Here is a 16,464-nt window from a genome sequence, read left to right on the forward strand (position 1 = left end):
CATTCTTGCCTTATAAAAAGAGACTTCTTGACCTCTTTAATTAAGTCTAAATGACCAAACTGAATAGGACTTTTCAGCCCTACGAAATGAATTTTACAAAGTTGCCAGAGATTTCAATGAACCCCATGGGCTCGAAGATTTATGTCAAATTTGAGAATGTGACTACCGTTTTGATTACTTCTTAACTAGATGACTATAGCTACTTGTCTAGTGGCTCGAGAAAGGACCATTTGTTGAAAGTCAACGAAAAAGGTTCCATTCTATGAATTTGTATGAAAAATTGTGAGTTGAATACATTGTGAACTTAATATGTGACGGTACATATTGTCGTTTTGTACATATTGTCGTCGGCGACAATATGTACCTACCCTCACTGCACATATTGTCGTCCATCGGTACATATTGTCGCTGGCGACAATATGTACCGAGATGAGCTTTATTTTCCTCCTGCATAATGGACGACAAAATGTACAGTCAAGATCGGCATATATTGTCGTCGATATATTGTTTTGACGAATATTTACTTGAGAAAGAAAAGATTGACAAACACACACACGTACAGAGGGAGGCAGACAGCATTACTCGCAATGCTGTAGGGAAAACTTTTTGGTCAGAAAATTGTGTCCAGGATTGATGTACATCACTATGATATGTCAAGATACAGTAATTCTTGAGATATCTGATAAATCAGCTTATTTTTTTCTGTAATATATACTTGGAGATTGAATACATATATTAGGGTTTTTTTTGTTCAGTAGTAATGGTTATTTGGAAATTAGTTTTTGTATTATTCTTATATACAATCATGTGCCGATCATCCTCGCAATGCCAGTGGTCCTGAGTCAACACGTTGCCGTTGCTAACGGCAACATGTTGACTCAGGTCCCCTGGCATTGCGAGGATGTGTGCCGATATAATTGTGTTGGGGTTGACATTTTTAAATCACCTAAACAGGAAGTTCAAGTGAGCTTTTCAAGTGAGCTTTTCTGATCTTATTTTAGCACCGGCGCCCCAGCCATTATATTTCGGCGATCAAATTAAGTGTAATAGTGTATATGACCATTGTTGAAGTTTTTCGTTTCTCTGGCCATATTTATATGGAGCATTGCTGTGCATTGTCATGGGACATATTCTGATGGACGACAGTATGCGCAGTGAGGATAGGTACACATTGTCGTCGGCGACAATATGAACGGGACGACAAAATGTACCGTCACAATCACGCTGCATGAAAAAACATATGAGACACGTCAATGTGATTCACTCACCAATTACATTCACTTACCAAAAAGCAACAAAAGAAATCTTTAAGCAACAATATCTGTTGGGTGACAATATGTACAGTGAGGGCGAGGCACATAATGTCGCCAGCGACAGTATGTACATGTGTTACTTTTCAGCCGGCGACAATATGTACCGGTGGAGGACAATATGTGCAGTGAGGGTAGGTACATATTGTCGCCGACGACAATATATACAAAACGAAAATATGTACCGTTACAGGATATAAAGAATTAGGTTTATAACTAAGCAAAATCGTCCGTCCCTGTATTACTGTATCTGTTTCCTTTGCATGTGAATTGAGAGAACAAGAATGCTAGGCCAGAGTAAATGGTTTATTTTTTGGAACAAATTCTCAAAGTTCACATTTAAATTCAGCAGTATCTTGAGAGCAATAGCAGAACTCTGATAGTCAGGTATAGATTTTATTATCATCTTGAATCTAGAGTTTTTCAGTTAGTAGCAAGATGTGGTCAGTTTGCAGAGTTAGAAGGGAGATGCAATTTGGAATAAAATTAAATATTGTTAATGCGTATAATGCACATATAAGCCTGTTTATTTAGGCTGTATGTTTAATTGTTGTTTGAAGAACGGAGCACTTGGGATGTCACTGAACGATGCCTTTGTTGTATTTCATCAGTGACATATTTTACAGCTGATGTTCTTATTGTTTCAGTGACATATTTTACAGGTGATGTTCTCATACGTAGCCCGGATTTTATGTATGGACACACTCGTTGCGCCTTTCCTGGAGGAAGTTCACGTGACATGCCCCAACACTTCTCGGCGTTATATGGGTGTGAATGGTGATGGGAGTAGGTTTACAAACGATTGGAAAGGCTCCAGTGAAACTTTAATCACAGTTCAAAAGGAATCTAGTGCAGAGTTGTCCGTGATCCATACGAAAGTCAATGAAATAAGAAACTTTATAAAAATTTATAAAGAGAGACTAGAGGAAAAAGACAGGAAAGAAAAAATAGCGAAAGAATGGAAAGCTCTGGCGTTAATATTTGATCGAATTTTCTTTATCATTTACATTACTACAATAATTGTTTCGTTAATGGTTGTGTTGCCTATAATATTTGACAGTGACATCGAAGAAGAGGAATAAATGAAGGAAAGCTTCAATCACGATGCAATACTGATGTTTAGGATTGTATTTCAAAAATATTTGCTTCCCAATCATTTGTCTGTATTCAGCCAGTATTTCAGTCAAATGTTAAAACGTTTTTACTTTGCTAATTGTCTCTGTATTCCTTTTTTTTACAAAGAAAAAACGAACCATTGAATAAATGTTATAAAGTAAAAAACTATGTTTTAATTTCTATTCACTTGTACATCTTTCATTTTTTTTCTTTTTTTCAATTCGTGTACTCATTTCAGTAGGAAATTTAGAAAAAATTATAGCTGCTGTATTATTTTTTTACCCTGTAAATTGTACTGTATCGTAACTTAGAGACTAAATCATTTAGATGAGTTGTCAAGTTGCACATTCTTGCACAAATAAGGAAAAATATTTTTTCTGTAGTAAAACCTATAATTCATTTTTTTGGCCGAATAACACATTACTTAAAACCGATGTTTTCATTCAAATTTTGAGGAAATGTTTCGTATGTAAAATCCAAATGATGTTTTATTTATTTATTCTCAGACAGACGTGTGCATATACTGACTATTGTGTTTAAATCAGTGGAAACTGTTTGATATACTTGCAATGTATTTTAAGCGCGTCATCAAGTAAAAGTGATGTTTTGCTAATAGGCAGTTGATTTAAAGGTTGTTTTAACTATATAAAAAGTGCGATTAATGAGATTCATGTGAAAAATATTTTACGAGTCGCTCATATCAGTAATATCTACATGAAAAAGAATAGAGATAGATTTTATGTTGGTACTTATACTCTCTGCAATCTGATATGTATATTTCTAATGGACTTTGTAATAAATGCTTGAAATATCATTTAATTTTATTGAAAAAAATTGAATTATTTATTTCACCGACGACAATATTAATTTTTCACAATAAATACCAAAAAGTAACTTTTTGTTTTTATCATATTAGACAATAGACATTGGACGACAGAGAAATCATCATATGCAAAATTCTTCTCTGCAATTATTAATAAAACGGTGATCATAGTTCAGAGGTCCTACTCATTGACGATAATCTGTTTTTTTACAAGATTTGTGTTCGGCGGCATTTCATTTCCGGAATTTTACGTAGCATTTCCAACATTTTTTGATTTCATTATCGACAATTTTTATTTTCATTTCGGACATTATTTTTTTTTCACTTCCGGAATTTTTGCAGTGTACCGTTCTGGCAATTTAATGTTAACCAAGTAGGTGGAAATGGAATTTTTAAAGACTTTATTTCAAACCATATTTTCAAAATATGCCTTATAATTTCCATCCTAACATATCCGATTTCAAACTTAAACTGAACATTTGAAAAGGAAATGAGCGAATGTTCACAAAACTTACAAGTGCTCAGGGAACGAAAAAAAAATCTTTAATTTTCGCTTCATTAATCTTTAATTTTCGCTTCATTGATAGGTAGGCAAAACTCTTTATTCGGATTACAAAGATTTATTCATGATTTATTCTTTAAAATTTTTTATAAGTGAAGTCTTGAATCTTGCTTTCATTGCCAAAAAGTACTACCTGAAAAATGTCGGAGATGAAAACTATGATATGTCGGAAATGAAAAATTAAAAATTTCAAAAATTTCCGGAATGAAATGCAGCCTCGGAAATACCTATCAAGCTAAAATTGAAACTACAATAGGAAAGTTTTATTTCATTCTCTGTATGACAATAGAATCAACGAAGCTGTATATAATTTTTTTTTATATATATATATATATATATATATATATATATATATATATATATATATATATATATATATATATACCACAAAAAATTGGAAGAATACATTGAACAACAATGGATAAACTTCAAATAAAATACTTACACAATATTCATTTATTTACAGCAGTAGCTTTCACCAAAAAAAAGTTTAAAGAACGAATATCTAATTGAACAGAATTCATATTTTAAAAGTTTTTTAAAAAAAGATTTTTACTATGTGTTCCTACGTAAAACTTTGATCGCCCATTGTGGCCCCACCCTATCCCTGGGGGTCACGATTTGTACAAATTTGAATGTACACTATCTGAGGATGCTTCCATGTAAATATGACCAATCATGGTTTTGCTGTTCTTGAGAAGAAGATTTTAAAAGATTTTTCCAATATATTCCTATGTAAAACTTTGATCGCCCATTGTGGCCCCCACCGGTCCCCGGGGATCATGATTTGAACAAACTTGAATGTACACTACCTGAGGATGCTTCCACATAAGTTTCATATTTTCAAGCACAGTGGTTCTTGAGAAGAAGATCTTTTAATGATGCCATTAATTTTTCACGAATTCTTAATTATCTCCCATTGGAAGAAGGCGTGGCCCTTCATTTGAATAAACTTGAATCCCCTTTACCCAAGGATACTTTGTGGCAAGTTTGGTTGAAATTGGCCCAGTGGTTCTGGAGAAGAAATCGAAAATGTGAAAAGTTTACAGACGAACAGACGGACGGACAGACAGACGGACGGACGGACTACAGACAAAATGTGATCAGAAAAGCTCACTTGAGCCTTCGGCTCAGGTGAGCTAAAAACTGGAAATTCGCCGCCTCAAAAACTGGAGGCGGCATTCTTGGGTTGATTTTCGATACTTGGGAACCGAATTAATAGCTGAATTCACAACTTTTTAATAGTACAATGCCTTTAATACTCACCTACATCGTTTTTATGGTTTGTTTATGAAATATACAGTCTGGTGAAAACAGACCGTCGAGTTTACTTTTCATTTCTTGCATTTTAAAATTTTGCAAGACCTGTATCGAAATGTGAACTGATATCTTCTTTTTATCGATATTGGTGAGTTCTAGAAGCATTGTGTTACTGATAAATTGTAAGTTCGGCATTTAATTCAGTTCGCAAGTTTCGAAAATTAGCTCCTGTTGGAGACGGTGAAATTTCCAGTTTTCGTAAAGGCGCCGGTTCTGACGTTTTCCTGGCATGTAAAATATCAAAATCGTGAAAAAGCCTGGAAAACGTCAGATACTACAAACTAGAATGGAATATGCTGCCCAAAAATAGCACTGTCAACTTCCTGTGGAAAAGCATACAGTGTAAAATCACGTCAGTACCTCCACTTTGAAGAACAACGTATTGTAAGATGTTTTCATAGCTACAAATACTGAGCAATAAAAGACCAAAAGAAATGAATAGAATAATTGGATTTCACTCATTCAAGTTAAATCGGTTTATCAAAGCTAAATAGTGTGACTGACATATTCATTGGGTGTGCAGGGTTTTAGCCACACCTTGTTCAGCGGGCATTAGAGTGAATTATGATGTCACGGCCTCCGTGCAGTCTCCCTGCATACTTTTGGCATTCAATATTTTCTGATATTGTGTTTTTATTTGCTAAAAATTACTTGAAAAGAGGCTAAATGGTTCATTTGGTACAAACTGTTAGATTTTAAATACGTTAAAAAATATCTCTGTGTCATCAATCCATAGTTTTAAAACGTTATTTGTGTGCATTTAAACTATGAAACAAGAAAACATTTGTACTGAATGGAGAGAAGACCCAGAGACCATAAAAATGAACTTTTCCCCAAGAAATCTCATTTTGAAAATGCAGTGCTTTATTTTTTTTAATCCATATTGTTAGTGTAACAATGAAAGCTCAGTAGTATGCGTTACCTGTCCATTGCACTGGAATCCAAAAAAAACTTTAAAATAGATAAAGAAGATGGGCGTGTTTGGCGTGTGATCTGCAGGAATAAGGCGTACGAAACATTTATAGTTTAAATGTCTACGATATGGTCTGTTGACCACAGCTGGACATACTTTACAAAGTTACGCACATGGGAAAATGTTACATTTAGTTTGAAAACTTTGTCAAATTTAATATATCAGTCCCCTCATCTTAATAATTACTACATGTAAAACTTAGTAACGCTTCACATAGATAATAAACACATATACACGATATAGGGTCTGGTTAAATGCAATTACGTGTATATATTAAAGTATCAGTAGGTTGGAAGAATTGCTTTCGCTTTCGGTGCAACAGAACCAGAATTTGTCTATTTGAAAATAAATCAGTACATAAAATTAAACCGACAAAAGAATTGATTGTTTGTACTAAAAAAAAATATGAACGCTCCATGCGAGGATCGAACCAAAAATATATCTTTTGCAATGCATTGGACACACTACGCATACTACTGAGCTATCACCGCTACACACACTGAATGGTTTTTAAAGCGAGAATGAAGCGCCGCATTTACACATTGGAATTTTTTTGGGGGGAAAATTCATTTTTTATCGTCTCTGGGTCTTCTCTCCATTTTTTACAAATGTTTGTTAGTTTCTTTGGATTAAAATGCACACAAATAACGTTTCAAAATCATGGAGAGATACCCCAGAGATAGCAAATTTTTAGAAAAACGTGTTTAAAAATGTAACATTTTGTACCAAATGACTCATCTAGCCAATTTTGAAGTTCTTTTTTCGCAAATCAAAATACAATATCGGGAAAATATGTCCCTTTCCTATTTCACAGGAACCCGATACATCAAAAGAATGCTAAAATTTCATGTGACAGATCAATGAAATTTTCACTTTTCAAGTGCGCCCAGATTCCTGCCGAATGCCAATCAAAAGCGCCCTCGTTCTTTTGGTTCCGTTGCACAAAGAGCGAAAGCAGTTCTTCCATCCTAGTGAAACTTTCATATACACATGTCATTGCATTTAACTATATCCTATTATCTTACAGGTGTTTATTATTCATGTGAAGCGTTACTATGTTATCGAACTATTAAGATTTGACAAGGTATTTCAAACTAAATATAACATTGTCCTGTGTGTTGTAACTTTGTAAAGTCTGACCAGCTGTGGTCATCCGACCAAATCGAGGACATTTTTAAACTATAAATATTTCGTACACATGTTTCCTGCAGATCACACGCCAAACACGCTCATTTTCTTTAAAACGGATACCCCAGTGATTAGTTACATGTATGACGGAGTTGATCAGATTTCTTAGCAGATTTTTATGTCTTTCAAAAATGTCTAAAGAAAGATAACTCCCACTTTATTTTTGTCTTACTCTTTACTTGACTTCAAATTGCCAAGATCAGACAGTTACAGTCTACAAAAAACTCTAAGAACAATTTTTGAATGAATAAGTTTTTAAACAAAAAATGAAACTTTAATTTGCAACGTGATGACTCCATGTTTAGTTATTGTTAAAGTATCTTTGCGTCTCAGGATGCTTGGAAGAAAAAATAATGATGAATCTTAAATCTGTCAGGCTGGGAAAAAAACAAACAAAAGGACTGTACATGTAGGACAGAAAAACTTATATACATATATTTCCTTGTGCTATTTTTCAAAAATGAAAATGTACCCAAGTGGTTATGGAAATGGTGCAAGGTTTTTTTTCTAGGCATTAAAACGTATCATAATTATGAGGTAAAAATAAACATGCAAAATATCATTTAGAGGGTTGATCAAAAAGGAATGTCACTAGTGTTACCTAATCTATAATACATGTAATTATAGAAAGTCATCACCAAAATTCTATATACTTATTCCTCTTTTCATTTTGACTGATTCCTAAAAATATCATTAACACGTATTTAATACTCTTCAAAATATGAAAATAAACACAAAGTGAGGATACGTCTATCACCACACGACAACAACGTTAAGGATATCTCTCGGCACCCATTTTCAATTATCGGCAAATCTTTGAAATATCTCACATGCGTCTTAATTTCTGTGCTTTTTAATAATCTTACTTGAATTCTTGTTATAAAGCATCTTGTATTGAATTGTTTTATTAAAGTTCTTTGTACTGTCATAAGTTTATTTCATACATGTAATTATTCCACTGTGCATAGTTGTTCTGGATTCAAGTGTAAGTGACGTGATCGACCACTCTCTTTCTTCTTTCTCTGTTGAAATGCTGAAAAGGCTGATACCTGACTAAATAGCAAGACGACTTCAGATACCTTTCCATCAAATGAGGGAAAAATAAACTTTATAGACAGACTTTGTAAATAGAAAGATACAAGCAAGAAAAAAATTGTGTAGAGGGTCAGCCATTCTTACATTTTACTTTTCAACCTGAAGCTAAAAGATCTACTCAAATCAAAACAAAACACTTATGAGAGATTTAATAAATTTTAGGATATCCTGAAAGCGAGTCCCGAAAAGTCACGTCATAAAAACGTCCCGAAAAGTCACGTCATAAAAACATTGGTAACATAGTTGTCGTGCGGCGATAGACTTATCATACTTTGCGTTTTTCTTTATATCTTAGAAAGTATCATTATACTTGAATATTTTTAAGCAACAGTCAAATAGATAGAGGTATTAGTATACAAAATTCTAATGACTTCCAATTATTTAAGATTTTATAGCAGTTGTTCAATTACTTTTGGATAAACCGGCGTCCTTCAGTTAGTTCCCAAAATATTAATTAATTTTTCAAATACTAGTATAGTTCTAAATATAAATGTGTTCACCATGTATGATAGGTTAATATCTCAGAAATACATCTGTATAAGAATGACATCCATATTTTAGGGTTGTCTCTCGTTCCTTTAGAAACACCATACAGTAGATAAACACCATCCCTACGTTACATCTTCAAATATTTTCAGCCGTTTGCTTTCCCTCGAAAAAATTGATATCATTTCCTGATCCTAAAATGTCTATATCTCTACCTTCATTCTAATCTATTTCAGGTATTTCTATAGGGTGGAGCCTCTTCATATAAGGAACATATTTTCGGGTGCATATGAGTATGTCTAGATTCATTATGAAATTGCTAAAAAATTGAATGTGTGATCCAATGGGTATATCTGAGAGAGAGAGAGAAGGGTTGTTCATAAATTTCGTAGACAAATGCTATAATTTTCTTCTTAATGACCACATTGTCGAACGTGTAAGATAATATTTCGATATAGACCATGCTTTGATTAAAACAATACACACTAATTTACAAACTTTATTTGTATAAATACTTTGTACATGCAAGCCTCATGGCCTAATCTACGTAAAGCTAGTTTCATGATTACGTCAAAAATATGGATTTTGAATTTTTATTACATGTTCGTGAATTTACCTTTTTTTTCTTCATTATGCCACACTACCAATTAGTGTTTGTGGTAATATCTATAGAGAGACCATAATTGAGTAAAATTTGAAAATTCAAAACAATTAACGATAACTTACGAGCGTCATTAGTATAAACACTTCGTATACACAGCCTGCACTGCTCAGTCCGAGGTTACGCTAGATTTATAATAACGTCATGAATAAAGCTATCCTATTTTCATCAAATAATTATGATTAGTGTCTCCCAAATTGTACATACCGTTGAAAATTTGTATATTCCAATTTCAAATCAATGAACTAATAATTCCTAGTTCTGTGAAAAATTATTTTGTTTTTAGTGTCGTTTCAACCTTTTTATAAGATAATTTTATGAATGGACGCTGTGCCATTTGGATGACCGACGACGCTTTTTCTGTCAGTTTTGAAACATATTGCTTCCGAATTTATCTTCAATAATTTCATCATCTGTCAAATAAGCGATAGTAAAGATATCAGAAAATGACGACAGTCGCTTTATTTTTATTGACTTGTTTTATAAAGAAAATAATCATTTTAATTTAATAACTTTATCTAAAAATTTATGGCATTTTGAACCTGGGACATGCGCACTATCTGCGACCTTTTAAGACCTCGAATTTTACAAATATGTTAATTTCAAACAATCAAAACCAAAATATTGTGACCTGGATTTTCATTACAAATATTTTGGTGTACAATAAATATATCTTGGACCATTCTGTTTGCCAAATCGTCATTGTCCACGCACTTTGGACAATCCTCTGACATATTAACTTTTATTGAAATACATGTAAATCGTTTATTCTTACACGAGGGTTGATTTAGAAGTAATATCACAACTGCTATACTAATACCTCAATCTATTTTGATTTTTGTCTTAAAATTCCATTCGGATATTTGCAATAGTTTTTAAAATATTAAATTAGACTTAGCATTCGGTATCTTCTATCACCGCGCGGCAAGAATGTAATTCGACGTCGATACGACGTTTCTTTTCGGTACTCATTTTCATAAAAATTTATTATTACTTGTTGCATTTAATCTCTTTGAATGATTATCCCTATTTCTTGCTCCCGTAGAAATATTATTGCTCTCCCAATTAGAAATGGGAATAAAATATTCTCAAATGGGAGAATTAAGTTTTAGGGAATTACAAATAAATTTACAAAAGTATAAAAGTATTTCCCAAAATACTGAGAGTCCCTTCACAATACAATTGATAGTTATGGGATAGTTATTTCATCTCCCACTAATTTTCTCACACAGAACAATTCAATATAATTATTAAAAGTAAAAATAAAATATTATCCCAAAATTCATCAGCTCCCACTAATTAATTAATGTTCAATAGTAATTATCCAGCGGCTCTCGCTCCCAGACATGCTGGCGATACGAGTTGTAAGGCCGAAGTTACAAACTTGCAAACTGACTAGTCGATCGGTCTGCGCTGGCTTATATAGGCATCGGGCTCGATTGTCGTGACGTCACAACAAAGAGAAAATACCCGCCATCTTTTTCAGAGCAAAGAAGCTTTGATATGCTGCCATGATGATCGGATCGACGAAAGAAAACACGCACCCTAGGGCGCGGATAATTACTGATGGATACATTTGGGACTTTTAAGAAATGAATTTAATTTTTGAAGATTCATGAGGACATGAACTACGACGCTTCACGCCGGCATATTTCATGAAGCGCGTTAGCGCTTCATGATAAATATGCCGGCGTGAAGCGTGGTAGTTCATGTACCTCATGAATCTTCAAAAATTAAATTCATTCCTTATATTTACATTATTTTTCTGATGAGTTGCCACAATTCAACTGTCATTTTTAAAGCAAAACAGTTTGCACTATAGCTTTTACGTCAAGTACGGTAGTATGAAGTAACAATGGATATATTCATGCTCATCCATGGTAGTTCATGAGAAAATGAACAGTTTTCTAAATTGCAAAGAATCTTAAGGAAAATGTATTGGAAATGTAAATATTAGCATTTATTTAATTATCAAAAATAGATGTATTTATTTTATGAGAAAAGAAGTCGGGTTTGATGAATGATGTACAGAGATTCCATTATTAACATCGGGTTTGGGCTCCCTTTTAAATCTGGTTGCTGAATGGTGAACAGACGCAGATCTATCAAGAGCATAAATTGGTAAAAATACAAGTAATCGACTGGAAAAAAATTGTTATTGTAACTGATATTGCAACTTTATATAACATTTCATGCAAGTTTATCATCTATTGAAAATAATTTTGATATTTAAATGAAGGATGGTCTTGGATTGTCGTCTGCTGCATAAGCACATGCATATGGTAGCGTGATAAAATAGGTGCCTCAAAAATTATATAAAATTGACTGATTTTGTAATCTTTTATCAAGAATATCACGGAAGTTATGATTAATTTTATTTCTGGAAATATTTAGTTATTGAAATGTATGAAATTGGGTGACGCAATCCATATCCGAGAAATATGGATATATTCTGTTTAAATTTGTGATAAATTGGTAAGTTTTTATGTTGCATGAGAAATGCCAAAAAGAAAACGCAATACAACAGTGAGGGTTGGTGCTACTGAAGGGAATCCAAGGTCAGTAAACCCCCATCCTGAGCCTGAGTGGAACAGGAAGGACGGCAGGTGAAGATGCATTAACCACTGCACAGACTTCGACAAGAGGCACTTCAAAGAGAAAGCGCACAGCTAGTAAGGAAAAGCCCAGAGATCTGCCCCAGGCTGAACCACAAAGTACAGCAACAAAAACTCTGCAGGATGGCCTAACTAGTACCGCAGAGACATCAGGTAGTCTGAGTGACAATGTGGTGCTTGATTATGAAGCACCGTACATGGTTGAGTCTGTCAACAATTTGTTGTCGTTCAATGTTTCTCAGAACATCAAAGATAAAATTGTCAATTCTAAATATGTTGATATAAGTTTATTTTTGGACAATACATCTATTACTGAGGCATCTGAGAAGAAAATTTACTTCAATGAAAAAGGAGAGCTTGTTACCAAAGAAAGTTCAAAAGCTAAAATTAATATTAACACGATTGAAAAATGGACTGATGCTTTTTTGATTTATAGTAGCATTTATGCTTCAGCCCATCAAGATGAAGTGCAGGGTCTGTTTAAATACATGCACGACATTAGGTTAGGGGCTGCAAGAGGGATGGGTATGGGATGGAAAAAGTATGATGAACAGTTCAGATTAAGACGAAGTGTTAACCCATCAATTTCCTGGGCAGCTATAGATCCTGAACTTTGGCTTATGTTCATGCATGCCCCATCGCCACAGGCCATCTCAACCCAATCCTCACCTGGGCAAATATTGCACAACAAATGTTTTAACTTCAACTACAGGGGCTTCTGTAACAAACAGGGATGTGGGTATCTGTATATGTGCATTAAATGTAACAATGGTCACCCCATCTCCGCATGTCCTTTGAAACAAGTAAATATAGCTCAATTTCAATCGCTAAAAGGGGAATCGTATCCGGGTTATAACCAGCATAGTGGTCACTTTCCTTCCCCTGGAATACCCAGATTTCAACCCCCCTTTCGAGCCCCAGGTGCCAGTAGTAGTACAAGACCCCAACAATATAGACCACAGAAAAATATGGGACCTAGGAAAAACACCTATTAAAGTGGATCAATTATTGAAATATTTAAACGATTATCCAGATCAAAATACAACCCAATTTTTAAAGGATGGATTTTTAAATGGTTTTAAACTCCAGTACTCGGGGCAAAGGGTTCATGTGTCTTCTAAAAACTTGCTATCAGCGCAGCATCACCACGTCGAGTTGATGGAAAAAATACAAAATGAAATAGGGTTAGGTCGGGTATTAGGACCATTTAGTCAACTTCCTATATCAAATCTTCATTTGTCACCAGTTGGTATTATTCCAAAATCTGATGGGGGTTGGAGAATGATTACTCATTTGTCATACCCAGAATCAAATAGTAAAAATGATTTCATTGATCCAGAGCTATGTACAGTAAATTATTCGTCATTTGACAAGGTGGTAGACATGATTTGTGGGTTAGGGAAAGGGGCTCTTTTAGCGAAAGTTGATGTTAAGAGTGCTTTTAGATTAATACCAATATATCCAGGTGATTTTGATTTGTGAGGGTTCTCGGTAGATGGGCTTTATTACATAGACAAATGTTTACCAATGGGCTGTGCAATAAGTTGTAAGATATGGGAGACATTTGCAACATTCCTTCATTGGTTAACAAAATTTCAAACTGGTTTAGAAACTTTAGATCACTACTTAAATGACTTTACTTTTGCTGGAAAAGGGGGAACGTCAGAGTGTATTCGGCTTATGGAAAATTTCAAAAGTATTACGACTGACATTGGTGTCCCATTAGCTGAGGATAAAACTGCAGGCCCTACTACAAGAATTACATATTTAGGATTAGAAATTGACACTATTGAAATGGTTATAAGAATACCACAAACCAAAGTTATCATGTTGACAGATATGGTTAAAGGCATGTTAGGAAAAAAGAAGGTTACCCTTCGAGATTTACAGTCTTTAGTAGGGATGCTTAATTTTTTTGGTAGGGCAATTAGGTCAAGCAGGGCATTTAATAGGAGATTTTATGATGCAATGAGTGGTGCGTCTAAACCTCATCACTTTATTAGAATTTCAACAGGCACGAAAAGCGACTTGGAGATGTGGTTAAAGTTCTTACAAAATTTTAATGGTGTATCATATTTTCCCGAGTCTGAGTGGACAAATTCCAATGTCTTAGAATTTTTTACTGATAGTGCAGGTGCTAATAATTTGGGATGTGGTGCATACTTTAAAGGTAATTGGACTTTTCTAGCATGGCCTGAGCAAAGGAAAGATCAAGATATAATGAGAGATATAACTTTTTTAGAATTAGTGCCTGTTGTATTATCAATAGAAATATGGGGAAATTGCCTTCAAAACAAGAAAGTTTTGTTTCATATTGATAACATTGCACTGGTTAGTGTTATTAATAAGCAAACCTCCAAATCAAAAAGGACAATGGATTTAGTAAGATATTTTGTTTTAAAATTAATGAATTACAATGTTATTTTTAAAGCTAAGCATATACCAGGTATTTTCAATAGTATAGCAGATGCAATTTCTCGTAAACAGTGGAGGCATTTCAGGGACCTTGCACCGAGTGCAAAAGAGACACCACAAAGTATACCAGAGGAATTTGTGAGAATGATCTACAGCTTGAAGTAGAAAAATTACTGGAGGCATCTTTGTCCACAAATACAAAATTGTCGTACGGTACTGGATTAGAATCATTTCAAAAGTTTCGTTACTCTTTTAATTATGAACAAATCTGGCCACCATCATTAAATCATATAGTGCAGTTTGTGGCATTCTTGTCATGTTCAGGCTATTCATATTCAACAGCTAGGTCATATGTTGCTGCCATCAGTTTTCAGTGTAAGTTAAAGAATCTTCAGGATGAAACAAAATATTTTATTGTAATAAAGCTATTGGAAGGTATGAAAAGGATTAAGAGCCCTCGAGACACAAGATTACCCATTACACCCACATTATTATCAAAAAATGTGCAAGTTGTGCCCACAGTATGTTATAATACTTATGAATCAAACCTTTTTAATGCGGCATTTACATTAGCCTTTTTTTTGGTTTCTACGGGTGGGAGAATTTGCTTTGTCAACAGGAAATGATGTACATAGCATTGTTCAGGTTTCTGATATCAAAATTGAACCTGACCAGAGGACATTACTCTTGAATATTCATCGATCAAAGTCTGATCAACATGGAAAAGGTGTTACACTAAGAATTCAAAGGGTGGGCAACAATATATGTCCTGTGGGATGCATGTCTAAATATTTGGCTGTTAGACCCAAAATCAAAGGGCCATTGTTTTGTCATTTTGGGGGAAAGCCTATCACTAGATATCAGTTTACTGCAATTCTGGAAAAAGCTTTAAAAGTTATAGGGGTTGGGGGGAAATTTAAAGCACATTCCTTTAGAATAGGGGCAGCCACTGCTGCATATGAATTGGGTTGTTCTTCAGAGATAATAAGGGAGGCAGGCAGATGGAAGTCTCAAGTGTATAAGTCTTACATTCGATGTCCACTTGTTAAACTCTTCTAAAGGTTTATCAGTGTGCAAGTCATGAAAAACATTTCATGGGTGTAAATTCAATTTGTTAAAGAATAAGTTTGATATGCAATGGATTATTTGTTAATGGCATATTGAGATAGTAAATATAAGGGGTTAATCCTCTAACATATAAATCGACACTATTTTAGCTCCACTAAGTATTACAGAAAGATATCAAGTTTGGTGTGTAAGCTCTTCAATAATACGGAGGGCATTTGCGGCAGCACGTAACCGACCAGGAGGCTTGAATCTAGGGCTGGAAAGAATAGGACTGAGAATATGGTGGCAAGGATACTCTGGGCTAAAGATTACTGACTTAAAAATGAAATTGTTTTGTTTGAAGCGAATAGAAATGCAACCACAGTTTATTCTGATTCATTGTGGAGGAAATGATTTAGGTAGGAGGGATAAAAATCTGTGTAAACTAATACATGAATCAAAAAATGACTTGAAAGCCTTGGTACATCACTTCCCAAATTCCAAATTTATATATATGGTCTCAAGTCCTTCCTAGGTTAGAATGGAGGTACTCCCAAAATGATCAGGCAATGGAAAGAGCCCGTGTTCGTTTCAATAGAGCTATCGCTAAGCATGTCCTTAGTTTGGGAGGTTGTTATATAAAATATCCAGAACTCCTGCGTGATATACCTCCCTTTTTGTTAAAAGATGGTGTTCACCTTTCTGACCTGGGAAATTCTGTATTTCTTAACACAATTCAGGGGGGTCTAGAATACTTCCAGCTAAAATTAGGAACAGTCTATCCAGAAGGAAATAACTAAGAGGGTAGAGTATTGTCGTGGGTCAGTTGACTTGGTGCTCCCTTGTGGGGTGA

At 34.3% G+C, this 16,464-nt stretch overlaps 1 protein-coding gene across 4 annotated transcripts in view; it reads left to right on the top strand.

The window, feature by feature from the left end:
- LOC133184302 (neuronal acetylcholine receptor subunit alpha-5-like) overlaps positions 1 to 3,303 on the top strand; it is a 37,905-nt gene extending 34,602 nt beyond the window's left edge. For all 4 annotated transcript variants that reach the window (XM_061319315.1, XM_061319314.1, XM_061319311.1 and 1 more), the window contains one exon: positions 1,973 to 3,303. In XM_061319315.1, the coding sequence (XP_061175299.1) occupies positions 1,973 to 2,392 (420 nt within the window). In that variant the 3' untranslated portion in view covers positions 2,393 to 3,303. The remainder of the gene's footprint in view (positions 1 to 1,972) is intronic.
- The last annotated feature ends 13,161 nt before the right edge of the window (positions 3,304 to 16,464 follow it).

This window comes from Saccostrea echinata, unplaced genomic scaffold, assembly GCF_033153115.1.
Source record: "Saccostrea echinata isolate AGI-Se365-2 ecotype Australia unplaced genomic scaffold, CSIRO_AGI_Sech_v1 ptg000010l, whole genome shotgun sequence".
NCBI classification, from domain to species: Eukaryota; Metazoa; Mollusca; class Bivalvia; order Ostreida; family Ostreidae; genus Saccostrea; species Saccostrea echinata.